The 15306-nt window shown below is 38.9% G+C and overlaps 1 protein-coding gene across 5 annotated transcripts in view; it reads left to right on the top strand.

The window, feature by feature from the left end:
* Window positions 1–13836, top strand: part of aff4 (AF4/FMR2 family, member 4) — a 33309-nt gene extending 19473 nt beyond the window's left edge. For all 5 annotated transcript variants that reach the window (XM_028466215.1, XM_028466217.1, XM_028466216.1 and 2 more), the window contains 19 exons: window positions 838–1587; window positions 1905–1943; window positions 2065–2151; window positions 2412–2439; window positions 2526–2589; window positions 3031–3123; window positions 3240–3384; window positions 3496–4240; window positions 4354–4505; window positions 4794–4873; window positions 5084–5318; window positions 5900–5997; window positions 6442–6505; window positions 7754–7890; window positions 9950–10021; window positions 10172–10265; window positions 10416–10459; window positions 11385–11602; window positions 13406–13836. In XM_028466215.1, the coding sequence (XP_028322016.1) occupies window positions 838–1587; window positions 1905–1943; window positions 2065–2151; window positions 2412–2439; window positions 2526–2589; window positions 3031–3123; window positions 3240–3384; window positions 3496–4240; window positions 4354–4505; window positions 4794–4873; window positions 5084–5318; window positions 5900–5997; window positions 6442–6505; window positions 7754–7890; window positions 9950–10021; window positions 10172–10265; window positions 10416–10459; window positions 11385–11602; window positions 13406–13533 (3273 nt within the window). In that variant the 3' untranslated portion in view covers window positions 13534–13836. The remainder of the gene's footprint in view (window positions 1–837; window positions 1588–1904; window positions 1944–2064; window positions 2152–2411; window positions 2440–2525; window positions 2590–3030; window positions 3124–3239; window positions 3385–3495; window positions 4241–4353; window positions 4506–4793; window positions 4874–5083; window positions 5319–5899; window positions 5998–6441; window positions 6506–7753; window positions 7891–9949; window positions 10022–10171; window positions 10266–10415; window positions 10460–11384; window positions 11603–13405) is intronic.
* Window positions 13837–15306: the final 1470 nt, after the last annotated feature.

Raw genomic sequence — 15306 nt, 5'->3', positions numbered from 1 at the left:
TCAGCCAGCTGTGTGTTATTAAGTTTTTTTTCTCTGTTAACCCGTTTGCACCTCAGTTTTAGTCGGCACACTTTGGGTTTTATTTGCTGAAAAAATTGAGAAGCTTTGACATTATACACCTGAAAATTGAAGAACCTGAAGAATTTGGCTATACACAAAAATTCAAATAGAGAACAACTCCTGATAATAAGAAAAATGTGATGCAGTTCCTGAACAGCAACCGTCTCATGAACAGAGCCACAGCAGCAGGAATTAGTTGAGTGCACGTTGTGAGGAAGCTGGTTACATTTCCTGGTGCAGATAGCAGCTTGGGTTTCCTCACCCTCGGCATGAATCTGTCAAGCTAAACAGAAGCACGACGCTCGGTGTGAAACTGGACACGCTGCACGGAGCTCTGTCACGGGCTAATGGCAGGAGGGTCGACTGGAACCCGTGGCCTCAGTGATTGATTAGCCTCTACAGAGCTGTGGACAAACCCTTTATCTGTGCTCACAGATGGGTTTGGACTGTTCTGAGGTCAGCTGACTTTTTTATTGGCTGCACAGGCCTGGTACTAGTGTTTAAACAAAGTATTACTTGTGGAAACCTGATGACAGATGACATATTAGGATAAAATGGTTTTATGTTACTGCCGCTCTGATTTAAGACTTTTTTTTAGTGTCTGATGGTTTTGGATGAAGTTTCAATGCAATGTAAGGCAGGCAATTAACCCGATGTTTGATCTTGTGCTAATAATTGCTCTCTCTACTCTTTTTTTTTTTCCTTCTTCTTCCTCCCCCTCCCCTGCTCTCCTCCTGCTTCACTTTTATCTCTACAATTTTCCTTTTCTTTCTTCAGTCCAGCAAAGAAGACAAACTTTCCAGCCGAATTCAGAGCATGCTGGGTAATTACGACGAGATGAAGGAACCAATCGGTGACGCGCTTCCAAAAATACCAGGCAAACCTTCGAACAGCTCGTCCTCTGAAGAGAAATCGGGTCCACCTTTGTTTGGAGGTGGAAGCAGCCAGACTAGTAAGTGGACTCCTGTTGGCCCCGCAGCAGGTGGGTCTTCATCCCAGTCTCAGAAACGCTCAGGACTCCAGGGTGGCCACAGCAGCCAGAGGAGCAACGGAGGAAGTAGCGGCAGCAGCAGCCAAAGAGGGGAAAAGAAGTCGAGTAAACACAGCAGCGGGTCGGATCACTCCAAGTCTCACACGTCAAGTCCAGCCAAGGGCTCCTTGAACTCCTCCAGCAGTCACTCTCGGAGCTCCATGCCCGCCGAGCAGCACCACAGCAAAGAACGCTACCGCCCCAAGTCACCGCGAGACAGAGAGGCTAACTGGGACTCACCCTCACGGGTTCACACCTCCTTTCCAAGTGGACAGCACTCGAGTCAGGCTTTCCCTCCGTCGCTAATGTCCAAACCTGGCTCCATGCAGAAACCCACAGCCTATGTTCGGCCAATGGACGGCCAAGAAACCGCAGAACCCAAGAGCTCACAAGCAGAAAGCTACAGCGCGCAGTCGCATAGCAGCACCATGGGAGAAATGAAGTCCAACGGCAAGGCCTCACTGTCCAAACTCAAGATTCCTTCTCAACCTGTAGAAGTAAGACTTTTTGTATAAATGTTTGTTTGCTGTCAATATTTAGTTTATCTTAGATCCTTCTATTTATGCCCCTAAGAATGTCCTAATATTTAAGATGTCACACCAAGATATTTTATTTCCCAAGACATTTATAGTCCTTAGATAGCATAGCAGACTTTTTGAACAATACATTTAGACCATAATGATGTAATTAGGGCATAGGACCTCAAAGCTGTTAAACATGCTCTGAGCGAACTCTTTCACCTCATAAAACGAGTGGAGGATGACTCAAGGTACTCAAAACATTTATGGATACATCTCTGCATTTCTTTGACCAGGGAACCGGAGATGCCAACTCTGTCGACGAAATCCTGAAGGTATGTTTAATATTTTGTTTTGTTCGACATTTCAAATCACTAATACTGTGCTCATAATGTCTTCTTATTTAAAGCTGATTTCCTTTTTTTAATTTCCGTTTGTCCCTAATGGAATATTCAGGAAATGACTCAGTTGTGGCCCCCTCCTCTGACAGCCATCCATACGCCCTGCAAAACGGAGCCCTCCAAGTTTCCATTCCCCACTAAGGTCAGCGGTGCACTAATGGCTGATTCTTCATTTAAGACAAGTTTCTGATATTATGAGCATAAACTTGTTTTTATATAAATATGCTTTTTGTTTGTCATTAAAAACAAATTATATCATAATGAAACCTTAGCTATCACATTTACTGATTTCTAACAAGTGGTAATTCACAAAAACAATTTAAAAAAAAACTGTGATAATCAATAGGTTTAGCAATTTTTTCTGAAAACCAATAATAAAAAATACTTTTTCCTTAATTCCAGGATTCCCACACTTTTCCAAGTGGACACAGTGAGTACTACACACATCTATGCCTTAAACCTGTACATTACATTCTTTTTTTTTATTTTAAATAAAACATTTCCTCTCTGTCTCAGAGCGTGGTAGTTCATCCAAAAGCTCCAGCAGCCACCAGCCCAAAGCTTGTGATGATCAGCCCACGTAAGTCTCTGCATTTAACATCCAAGTAAAAATGGAATGGTAAATGGACTTGATTTATATAGCGCTTTATCACCACACTGAAGCAGTCTCAAAGCGCTTTACACATCAGCTCATTCACCCAATCATTCTCACATTCACACACCAGTGGGACAGGACTGCCATTCAAGGCGCTAGTCGACCACTGGGAGCAACTTAGGGTTCAGTGTCTTGCCCAAGGACACTTCGACACATAGTCAGGTACTGGGATCGAACCCCCAACATCTCGATCAGAAGACGACCCTCTACCACCTGAGCCACGGTCGCCCACAATTGATTAATGACAAATAAGAAGAAATACTGTAAAGAGAAACATGTTGATGTTTTAGGCCTAGTTCAGCTCATCTTGAATTCTATCAAAAATCCCAAATGGGAGACTTATTTATGTTTTGTCTTGTGTGTCAGTATGCTAGAAGATGACCTGAAGCTGAGCAGCAGTGAGGACAGTGATGGAGAACAGGACTCTGCCAAGAATGCCTCCAGGAACACCTCTGCAAGGTATTGCACACAGCACAATAAAAGCTTAGTAAAAGTGGAAACATGCTCTGGTCACTCATACACAATGTTTACCTTGGCGTTTTGTAAGATTCTTCATTTCTATCATTCTACGACAGCAATAACAGTGAAACTGCTGAGCAGTCGAGAGACGACTCGAGCAGCCACAGCGGCTCCGAGAGCAGCTCATGCTCTGACAGCGAGAGTGAAAGCAGCACAACAGACAGTGAAGCCAATGAGCATCCAAGACCCGTCTCTCCAGAAGTAATTAATGCTTTCCATAAAAGCTGCACCCTGGCTGCTGTCTAATATGAAATGAATATGTGGTATTTGACTTTAGAATATTTATTATCTCTGCTCTTCTGTGTCTTTTAGCCTGAACAACACATGGCTAACAAGTGGCAGCTGGATAACTGGTTCAAGAAGACCATATCTCCAGCTTCTCCAGTGGATAACAGTAACGCTCCACCCAAGTGCAAAAAAGAGGGACGAGATAACAGCTCAGGGCGCAGCTATGGTAGCCAGGGAGGGAGCTCCAAAGACTCAACAACACCCACCCCCAGCAGGGACCTACGCGCTGCTCAGAAGGGGTCAGAGAGTGGCCGCGGCCGACAAAAGTCCCCCGCTCAGAGTGAGGGAGGCGCAAACCCTCGAATCCGCGTCGGCAAAAAGCAACCGAAAAAATCTGAGAAGCTACCTGTTGTGGAGGAGCCTAAGGGAGGCCTGAGAGTAGAGAGCGAGCCGGCTCCAGAGATCCCACGGCCTAAAGCTGCTACCAAAGGTTCCCGTAAGCCGACCATCAAAAAAGAGCCCAAATCCTCACCGAGGCCGACTGCAGCCACGGTTACAACCACACCAGACAAACGCAAAGGAAAAATAGCCTCCAAGACATCCCAAAAGTCTCGAGAATTTGTCGAAACAGACTCTTCGTCCTCGGACTCTGAGGGGAACAATAGCATTCGATCCTCATCGCTAACGCCCAAGTACACCGAAAGCATTCGGACCCCCGTGTGTGTGTTTTCTCCTATGGAAGAAAAAGAGCTTCTGTCTCCACTCAGTGACCCTGAGGAGCGCTACCCTGCAAGACAGACTCAGCAGCAAGTTTTACTCGTCAAGATAGGTTCGTCCAAACTGTTCTGATAGTGAATGGCGTGTTCATCTGTGTTGTTGTCCCAAACTGGGAACCAGAGTAAATCATACAGCACCCTTCCCTTTCCTTCCCATCTCCTAAAGATCTCAGCCTGCTGTCGAGGATCCCTGGGCGGCCGTACAAAGAACCTGCAGAGATTAAAGTGGAGAGGGATGACTCTCTGGACAGGGACAGCAAAGAATTCATCAAGCAGACATCGGAAAAGGGCTCCAGCAAGGCCAAGCGGAAACACAAGGTGCGAATCCAACAATTTTGATGCATTCTCTTCTTTAAATTTTATGCTGAATTAAATTATTTTGCATACTTTAACAAAAAGTCAACAATTTGTAACTGTTTTTTTTTTTTTTTTTTGCAAACCCAGACCCAATTTTTTTGCAATTCTGTGACTTTTTTTCAGATATGAGATATTTTTGAATTAAGCAGTAGATAGACACTTAAAAACCTTCATATATATCAAATAAATGCTATAAACAAAACAGAAAATGTATTTTAATGCTTTTATTTATGGTTATTTTGTCTCTAGAACGATGAAGACGGCATCAAGGTGGAGAGCAAACGATGCAAACTAGAAGACAAGTCGCATCATAAAAGCAGCAGCAAAGAGTAAGAATTTTTCTTTTTCTCCTGATTATCATGAACTGTAAACATTGAATAATCTTCTCATTCCAAAGCAGAGGATAGTGTTTTGATATGAGAGGTGCTAAAAAAACTTATTTACTGTCTTCATAAGATGTACCCAAGGATTAAAGGCTCCGTTTTTATTTAAAAACAGATTGCTATGAGCCATGCAGTGATGATTTTAATTTTTTTCAGGTCTAAAAGGTCTTTGGAGAAGAAAGACGAGCCCGTTCCATCTCCATCGATAACCGGCCTTCAGCGAACGCCGAAAGCTGAGCACCCGAGCCGGAAGCGGACCGTCAGCCAGTCGTCTACCTCTCTGTCAAGCGGGACGGGAAGTGGGAAAGAGGGCAGCCACAGCACCAAGGGCAGTTCTACCTCTAAGCACAGAAAGGGGGAGGAGAAGGGCCGTAGCACACGTGAGGGCAAGGTGAGTTTAGAAAGCACTCGTAGGGGAGGATTCACCTTGAATTCACTGCAAAAATCAGTGTTAATATGTTAAGGATATATTTATTCAGACAACTTTTTTCAGGAAATTTAGTTTGAAGTGTACTTTGACAGTTGGCAGTCGAAACATGTCAGGAGATCAGTCTTCCTCTGAGGCATCTACTAATTGCTTCGATGTATCCTCACAAGTTCTTTTATAAGGAAAGCATCAAAGGACACATGAAAGCAGATCAGATCAGTAGAAATATCCTGAAAAAAGTTGTCTGAATAAATTAAATCTTATCATTATTTCAAAAACAAAGACAAAAAGAACTTGCTGGAATTATTATGCATATATACATTCATTGTAGTCACATTTGGATGCTTTAGTATAATTAAAAAACAAATCATGTATTTCCATGTTTCGGGTCCACTTGGCTGCGAGTAATTGTGACATCTAATACATACAAAATACAATATTTTTTTTCCATTTTTGGTTGTACTCAACTTTTCCTAAGTTTTGTTTTGTTTATTGCCTAACCTGTTTTTCCTTTTTAACTTTGTTTTTTCTTGTGTTCTCTTCAGGAGAAATCCTCAAAGACCTGTGATAACCAGCTGGCTGTGCCTCCACTCTCCACCGACGGCTCCAAATCTCAGAGATCCAAGCTAGCGTTTGAGGAGAGGTGAGGGAAGCTCTTTTCGTCGCATATAAACCACCTCCCCAACCCCTCGACAGGGTGCAGAGAAAAAAAAAATTCAGCAGAGATGGAGGGTTGCCTTTGATGCATAAAGCTGTCGGAGGTTGGGGAGGTCATGAATAGATGTGTCTGCATGCCAGCGAGATGATGTCAGTTTCCATTTTAGATTACTTGCTGCTGGAGCTTTCGGGCCTTTTCATGCTTTGGTGAAAAGAACAACACGGCGTTGTCAGTTAGATTTAAGCCGCGTGTCGCACGTTTTGATTCACTATAGGAAAAAAGTGTTTTAATTATCCCCAAGTTCTCAGTTTTATAGAAGACTGCTGTAGAAGGTGAGCCAGCACACATGTTGGAAAGAGTGTTTTTGTTTCTGTACTTGTTTTTGTACTTCTGACCTGGATTGTTTCTGTTGTTTTGTTTTTTACCTAGGGTTCATTCAGCAGATCATTACCTACAAGAGGCCAAGAAACTCAAACACAATGCAGATGCACTGGTGAGAGCACAAGCTTTTCTGTTTGCGGCTGTAATTGAGATGCTGTGGTGTCGGTTGCTGCATGCAAAGCAGTGAAAGCGGAGGAGAACGGAGTGTACACATAACGTCCATGATACAACATGCCAGTGACTTTTATCATAGGGCCTGATGTGACCTGAAGCAGATTTAGTAGTTTAGTTCTTGTTTAATATAAAACAGTTTAGGGCGAGAGTACCTCATTTTTATTCATATTGTTTCTCACAGGTTGTGAGAAAGAGGTTAGAATTACAAAAGAGATAAACAAAGTCTCACATTACCTTACATTACACATTACCTAATTGTTATGAGGCCAACAGGAGCAAAATATTATTTACTGATGTGGATCTTGCAGAGTACTGTGCTGTATTGTGTCAGTGTATTTATGGATTCCATAAGAGTATTTTGTTCACATAAAACTGCATGTAACCCAATGCACTGGAAAACTTTACATTGAACTGAAGTATTTTTACCTCTTGATAACTCAAAAAATTATTGTGTAACCAAGTAGCAAAACATTTATGTTATCTTTGGCAATATCTATGCATCTAATCCACGGTTTCTCAACCTTGGGGTCGTGGCCCCATGTGAGGTCGCCTAAAATAAAAAAAAATTTTAATTTATTTATTTTTTCAAATGAAACCACAACACATAATCTTAATCAACTGTATTCTATACATTTACTTTCTCAAATATGACTCTAAATAAAATGCAGTATAAACAAAGAAAGAAAGAGGAAAAACTAAATAAAGCAATAAAATACAGTATAATAATATCTGAGCTGCTGCTTTTTGTGTGTATGTAGACTGATCCTGGCTACTCGGTATTTGTTACTCGGTAAAACAAATGTGATGAAAAAATAATTTAAGAAAAGAAGTCTTTGGGGTCATTCGAAATTTATGATATCAAGATGGGGTCAAAATTCTAAAAAGGTTGGGAACCATTGATCAAATCTAACACCAAAACAATATAACTTCATTGTCAAAATCTTTCAAGCAGAAGTCTTAGTAAAAAAAAAAGGCATTAGTTAAAAAAGATAGAAAATTGCACAAAATTCTGAGAGTCACATTCGAAGCATGCCAGTAATCTGATATTCTTAACCTTAACCTTATCAAATCATTACCACGTGAATTGAAGGAAATTAACCCATGTGCAGTAAACCTGTTGTGCATCACACCATAAAACACATAATTAGATTTAATCTTTGCATTTTTCACCTTTTTTTCCCCTCAGTTGGACCGATTTGAAAAGGCGGTGTACTACCTGGATGCAGTGGTGTCCTTCATCGAATGTGGGAACGCTCTGGAAAAGAGCGCCCAAGAGGCCAAGTCTCCCTTTCCCATGTACGCCGAAACTGTGGAACTCATCAAGTAAGCACAAATGTCCTCATCATCACCACTGATGTCCTCAATCTATCATAAACATGTTGGCAGTTACGGCTCCTAGTGTCACTTTGTATTACACTGTAAAGGATTCTATGTAGAAATTTGCGCCCCCAATAAAAACAAGTGTTCTTTAATAAAGTAAAATGATTATATTTAAGTTTTAAAAACAATGATTTAATGTAAAATTTAATTTTTTGGATCTTGGATACATTTATTCGTTCTGATAGTATTGCACATTGGATGTAGAGTTTCTATGTGTGTGCAAATATATTGGGCTGCAGGTCACATTTACACCTCCTGAAGTTAATTGATTCAACATTAGGGGTGTCAAACGAACCAGTTTATTTTAAGTGGGCTGCAGATTATATGCGATAAAATGAGCAATTTTATCATTCATGTATCCGAGTTTGCACTTCCACCTATAATAGTATTTAAAGTATGGAAGGCACCGATAATATCCATGCAATAAGTGACAAATAGTCCCTGCAGGATTTTAAATTTCCTTGATTTTTTTGACCAATTTTTGTTCAAATAGGGGAAATTTTGGAGAATAATTTCAGGAAAATTTTAGGAGTTTTGAAAAAAGTACTTACAACATTTTGAGATTAAAAGTGACTGCCGTCATGTGATATAAGCATGGGAAAAATGTAAGCCCTGGGAAAAATGTGGAGTTCGATTGAATTTATGTATTTAGAGGTACTAAGACATCTACAACTGAATTGGTTGGTGATTTACTCAATGAGTCATGTTTTTGCTGTCATTTTGATTTTTTCCGGCGGGCCGAATTGGGAGCTTTAAAGGGCAGCTATTGGCCCCCGGGTCTTGAGTTTGACACAAAGGCTCTAAAATGTAGGTGATAATAGACTGTAACACTGGTTTCTATTTGGTTTACAGAGAAGAAGGCTTTAATGAACTTTGTCGGCTAAATCCTTTTTGGTTGAGATTATACGTGATAAAGAGTAATAAGTGAATCTCCTGTAAAGATGTTCAGTGGAGCCCAGAATGAAATCTTCAGTATTTACTTTAAACAGTTCCAAGGAGAAACAGGGAACCAGTTCCAAGGTCATGGCCAAACACGGCTCATCCAACAGATTCTCTTTTCACACGCCATTAATTCTTCAACACGCTGCAACAATTTTTCCAACGTCCTTAAATACTAGATCTACATACTAAGCCTCAGGTTGTGTATCAACAATAACGGTATACGTTTTCCCTGCAGGAGTACACATATTCCACAAGTTTCTCATTTTATATGGGATCCTTTGCGCAAGATGAAAATATATTGATTTAAAACAATGTAAAACTGCTAAAAAAAAAGTAATGACTTTGCTACCAATTAAAAACATACAGCATGTCAATGACCGCCACCAACCCCCAAACCAATTTCCCACTGTTACACCACTTAAATTGAAATCGATCTGAGGCATTGGGGGTCATTAGTTTATAACCAAGTTTTTGCATCTATGGACCACAGCCAGAAAAAAAATAAAAATAAATACAAATAATGTGTAGAACAAAGAGAAATACTTAATTATGCTGCTTTTATGTTTGTTTAGAACACTTGTCAAACTCATGGCCCGGGTGCCAAATCTGGCCCTTTGGAGCATCCAATTTGGCTCGTAGGAGAAAGAAAACATGAATCATTCCAGTGCTTATATTGCATGATTGCGATTTTTTTATGTTAAACTGTTGAAAAAAAGAAAAAAAACTAAAAATTCTTACAAAATTCTTCAATTTTCCTCAAATTATGACATATTTCCCTTAACTGAATAGAAATTGGCCACAAAATCTAGGAAATGTAAAGTGAAGATCCTGTTTGGACTTATACTTGGATATTGTCTGTTTCTTACATATTTTGTATTTTATGAATACATTTAAGTGCAAACAAGGGCAAAATAATGTTGAAATTACTTGTTTTTCCCGCATTTATTCCGTGGCCAACTTGAGATCAAACTGCTCTGTATTTAACCCCTGAACTAAAATGAGTTTGACTCCCCTGGTTTAGAAGAAATGAGTAAAACTGTGTTGTCTCCTCTGTGTTCAGATACACTATGAAGCTAAAAAGCTACATGGCTCCAGATGCTACTTCAGCAGACAAGAGGCTTGCTGTGCTTTGGTATGTCCTGACACTTAGTGTTTGATCTCTCTTTAGTGCAGCTCAGAGGGCGTGTCTACCTCAGCCTTTTTGCTCATTTTGGGTGTTTGTTCAGCCAAAAGTGTGCATGCCCGCGCCACACACTCATGTCTGATGTGTTCCTGTGTTCAGCCTTCGATGCCAGTCTCTTCTCTACCTACGGTTGTTCAAGCTGAGAAAAGACAGCGCTCTGAAGTACTCGAAAACACTCACTGAGCACTTAAAGGTACTTCTGATTACTGCTGATCAAAGCCAAATCTTCACAGAAAAAAAACAACAATAAAGCCAAATGAACACAAAGTTAAAAAAAAAAGCCACAAATGTAATTTCAAATCTTTTAAACGTTGAGCTTTTTTTCTGTCCTTTTGTCAAGCAGAACTCTCTGAGTAACACCCAGGCTCCCTCTCCTGGAATGGGAAAGTAAGTCACATCTTTTCTTTTCTTTTTTTTTGCATTTCTGAACAAAACAAAACACATTTCGAAAAGTTTTAAAGTTTCAAACATGATTTTGCACTGCATTACCACACACAGATATTCTGATGTCTGCATTTACTTACTTCAACATTATTTGGCAACTTTTATTCATTACTGCTCTAATTATAGTTATTGATACATATCACTCAAGTAATTCTATGCATCATTATATTAGAAAGAATATAAGTATCTACTAAAGTGATGGACTGTATTGTTTGGACATGTAAAACTAGATAATTATTAACTGTGCAAATAAGAATGTCTATATATATATATTTTTTTTTAAATATGTATATTGATATTTCTTTTTTTCTTCCTGTGATTCATTTATTTTTAACTGTTTAAATCAGTGATTTTCAACCTTGGGGTCATGACCCCCATGTGGGATCACCTAAAATGTCTAGTAATAATACTTTTTTAAAAAAAAATTAATTACATTTTTTCTTTATTTATTTTAATTAAACTATTTCACACAATTATAAAGAAATGAAATTATTATTAATATTTTTCAAATTAAAACACCACACTGAATCTCAAACAGCTGTACGCTATACTTTTTCAAATATAAATGTAGTTAAAATAAAATGCATTATAAAAATATCTGAGCTAGCGCAAATTGTTACTCTGTGCACTACTACTGTATTTGTAACACAGTGTAACAAACATGTTAAAAAAAAAAAAAAATTTTGAGGGAATAAAAGCATCCGGGGGTGGCCATAAATTTGTAATAGAAGGTACAAACATCAATGATTTTTCTCCCCATTACTAAGTTTGTTGTGTTGACTGTAACTGTTTATTATCAAGTGTTTTCTATTAAATGAAACATCAGCTCTGTCGTTCACATTCCTACTGTGTTTGGCCCACCCTGCAGTAAGGCAGCAGGAATGCCCTCTCCAGTGTCTCCCAAACTGTCTCCGGGCACAGCGGTCGGATATTCATCCAACAGCAGCAGCAGCAGCACCAGCTCGTCCGTCACCATACCTCAGCGCATCCACCAGATGGCCGCCAGCTACGTCCAGGTCACCTCCAACTTCCTGTACGCCACCGAGGTCTGGGATCAGGCCGAGCAGCTTTCCAAGGAGCAGAAAGGTAAACCATGTCAAATACAACTAGGTTGCATAACAACAGAGGTGTAAAGAGTACTGATTTATCCTACTCATGTAGAAGTACTACTTGAACAAAATAGTTAAATACATGAACTCTAAAACTGAGAAAATAACTGGCATTCAATGCAGTTTTAGGGCCGTTCATTACATTTAATCTGGTTGGTCGGCTATGATGTGATTCATTTGATTGTTGTTTGGTTATTTCAAATTTTGTAGTTTAACAATGTCTGTTGATGATTTTCAGAATCAGAATGACTTTATTTATGACGGGGAAATTACTTGTGCCACAAATGGTCAAGAAATATTACAAGTAAAAAGAATAAGGACTAAACAAAGAAATAAAAAGAAAAGAAAACATACATAAATAAGTAATAGACAGATAATTAAACAAGAATTAAATACAAGTCACAAACTTTAAAAGACATCATCTCAAAAAGCTTAACTCAAGAACCTGCTTTTTTCATTTTGGGAATTTATCCAAACTATCCTAAATACGCTAAATGTGAACGGATTCTTATTAACATTGGTTTACTACAAGCCAAGCTTCTGATTGCACTGAACTGGAAAAGCTGTAGGGCTCCCAGTATTGGTCAATGGGCCAAACAGATGTTGACAATTCTACCACTGGAACGGATTACATATCTTCTGAAAGGGAAAAGTGACTTGTTTGAATCCATATGGAGGCCATTTATCACCTACGTGGAACGTTTGAATCTATCCGAGGATCGTAATGAGGACTCATGAGACTAATCGGACTTGGGACTATACCTTTTGAGTTTTATATTCATTTTTTTTAGTTACCCTTTGTTTGTTTTTGTTTTTTTTCCTTGGAAATATGGATGTCTCTGTACACTCCTGTAACATGACATTCTTTTTGAAGAAGCAGAAGCACGGGTGTGTGTCTGGGAGGTTGTTGTGTGTTGTAAAGCAAAAAATAATAAAGACATTGTTGGAAAAAAAAGAATTAAATACAAGTGCACACATTATAGTAGAAAAAATAAAGTACGAAAATAATACAATAATACAAATGCACAAAACATGCTTAAGTACAAGTAAAATAACTGATATATAAATATACTCATGTACCCATGAAATTAACTGAATTACAGAAACATGAGTACTTCTATACCATTACTTTCACCTCTGCATAACAGATGAGGTGGATTGGCCAAGGGTTTCATTATTATGTATTAAAAAAAAAATCAGTTGTCAACATATTTGTTGTTAACCCTTTAACACATACCGCATCGCCATCGTTACATCCTGGTATGCACACATTAAAGTTACCATAACTTTATTGGAAAAATTCCAACTGGTTCTGAAACCTACAAACATTACAGTAATCATGTTTCCTCCTTCGTAGTAAGCACACGAATAAATTGCTTTGGCTTTTTTTTTTATTGTAAATAGTAAATTTATACATTCAAAATGTTATGTATTTGTTGATAAATCTGTTGTTCATGTGAGCTTTCATTGTTTTCTTTCTACTAAATCTCAAAAAAATGTATTTTCTTTGTGTTTTTCTTCATTTTAAACTGGTATTACACTAATAGAACTTGTAATAAATTGTAAAAAAAAAAAAAAAAAAAAAACAGCCAAATGTAGTGTAAAACCACTTCCTCATTGGACATTTACTGATCATTTTATGGACAAAATAAGCACACACAAAAACCAGGCGGAGATGTTAATATTACAGGTGTTAAAGGGTTTAACATATTTTGTAAGCTTAGCAGTTAATTATATTATTATTAACTAGTGCACATTACCATTTCATCTGCTTCTACAGACTTTTTCTTGGAGTTGGACAAAGCGATGGGTCCTCTGATCTTCAACACCAGCAGCATGACGGAACTGTTGCGCTACACACGGCAGGGCCTCCACTGGCTGCGTCTGGACGCCAAGCTGGTTCACTAGCGAGGATGGAGTCTCCCCCCCACCCCCTCGCACGCTGCTTCCACACACACTCACACCTCGGCCACATGCGCTGGAAAAGACAGACGAGCACGCTGATGCGAACTGATTAGTACTGTATGCACGCAGAGCGCCCCGTGGTCCGACTCCTCCACGCACGCAGACGAACACCTACTTGATGAACTTCTTAGACATATCCCAACACTGTGTCACACACACAACACTTCTTCTTCTTTTTTTTTTTTTTACACCAGCTTGCCAAAAACACTGAGCAATTTAGGTCATTCCTCGTCATTGACTGCAACTCATGGAAAGAAGCATCCAAACTCTGCACCAGGATCTGAACACGCTTCGTATTTGGTAAAGGATTCCTTAAAGCCACAATGTGGTTGTTTTTTTTCCCGGCGCGATCGCACCAGGTGAACGATTTGTTCTGAATACATCAAAAGTGGAGTTGGTTTTATCGGCTACTTTGGATTTAAAAAAATTAAGTTACATTTTTTTGTTTCACCAAAGTACCTCCAATGAACACCAACGGTGCTTTAAAATGAAGGTTTCTCTTTATCATTTTTGTGCCTTGTATTGCGAGCTACAGGAATGAGATCACAAGTCACGACTTTGCGATATCCACATATTTACTTTTTACGGAAACCTGGCAACTATTATGTTTGAATTTTTTAAAGCATCAAAACGGACAATGATATTCACATCCAGGTTTCTTTAGTACCCTTAAGCATCATGTTTTACTGTTCTGCAGGAAGGGCCGCTGTGCACTACATCTGAAAAATGCTGGTTTGGATGAATTTCTCATATTCAAACAACGTGCATTTAATTTTCCTCCTCTTTCAAGCTTGCGTCCCCTTAAATTTCACATAATTTCCTTAAGAAAATGAGTAATTTCCACACAGTGTTGGCGTCTTAGTTTGTACTGCTTTCAGGATTAGCAGAGAATGTCTCGAGTGTTAACGATGGCAACAACATGTCCATTGCAGTTATTTATATTGCAGTCGAGCTGGAGTTCCTACTGATTCGGCACAAAAAAAAAGAAAAGAAAAGCAAAACAAGAAGTGATGCAGATTAGCAGTGTTGCATTTTTTTAAAGCAGAGTTTAAAGTCTTATGACTAATAAAGTCTATATTACAAATATTATAATAATGACCGATACAGATTTAATTTATATACCAAGCAGTTGTTTTTTTTGTTTTGTTTTGTTTTTTCTTCTTTGAAACAGGGTTACAACAAGGGGAAGTGTTTGTATATCTAATCATTTCTATTTAAATGAGTAATTCTTGTATTCCAAGAGAGTAGCTGGTTGGACAGGTAGAGTAGAGTAAGGCTGGAAGAACATTTTGTGAATTAGATTGACTTCCACGTGAACATTGCACCAAGATTTTAGTTTGCATTTAACACGATAAGCTCCTTTTTTTAAGATGAGATGTTTGAAGCCACTTCTAATGATGACATGCTGGAATCACCTAAGCCTGAGCCAAATAGTATTAAACATTTAACTGCTGCAAACTGAAGATAAATCAATACTTAGGTTCACTTTAAGTTTTTTTTTTTTAAATTTGATTTTAAAACTTCAAATTTGTGCAACTGAACATCCAACTCGTGACTATTTGGCCCAGGTTTCCCTTTCTGGCTCCCTGACCTTTCATGTAAGAGGGGAACACTGTTACTTTCTCTCACACTTGAAGCCAACGCGGTCAGAGGAGAACTTGTTTTAATCTATGCAGGACTTTTGCAGGAAAACTGATCCACGTCTCTGGATTTTTT

This window comes from Gouania willdenowi, chromosome 14, assembly GCF_900634775.1.
Source record: "Gouania willdenowi chromosome 14, fGouWil2.1, whole genome shotgun sequence".
Taxonomy (NCBI): Eukaryota; Metazoa; Chordata; class Actinopteri; order Blenniiformes; family Gobiesocidae; genus Gouania; species Gouania willdenowi.
The sequence above is the reverse complement of the archived record's forward strand: the minus strand, read 5'-3'. Positions and strand labels throughout refer to the sequence as shown.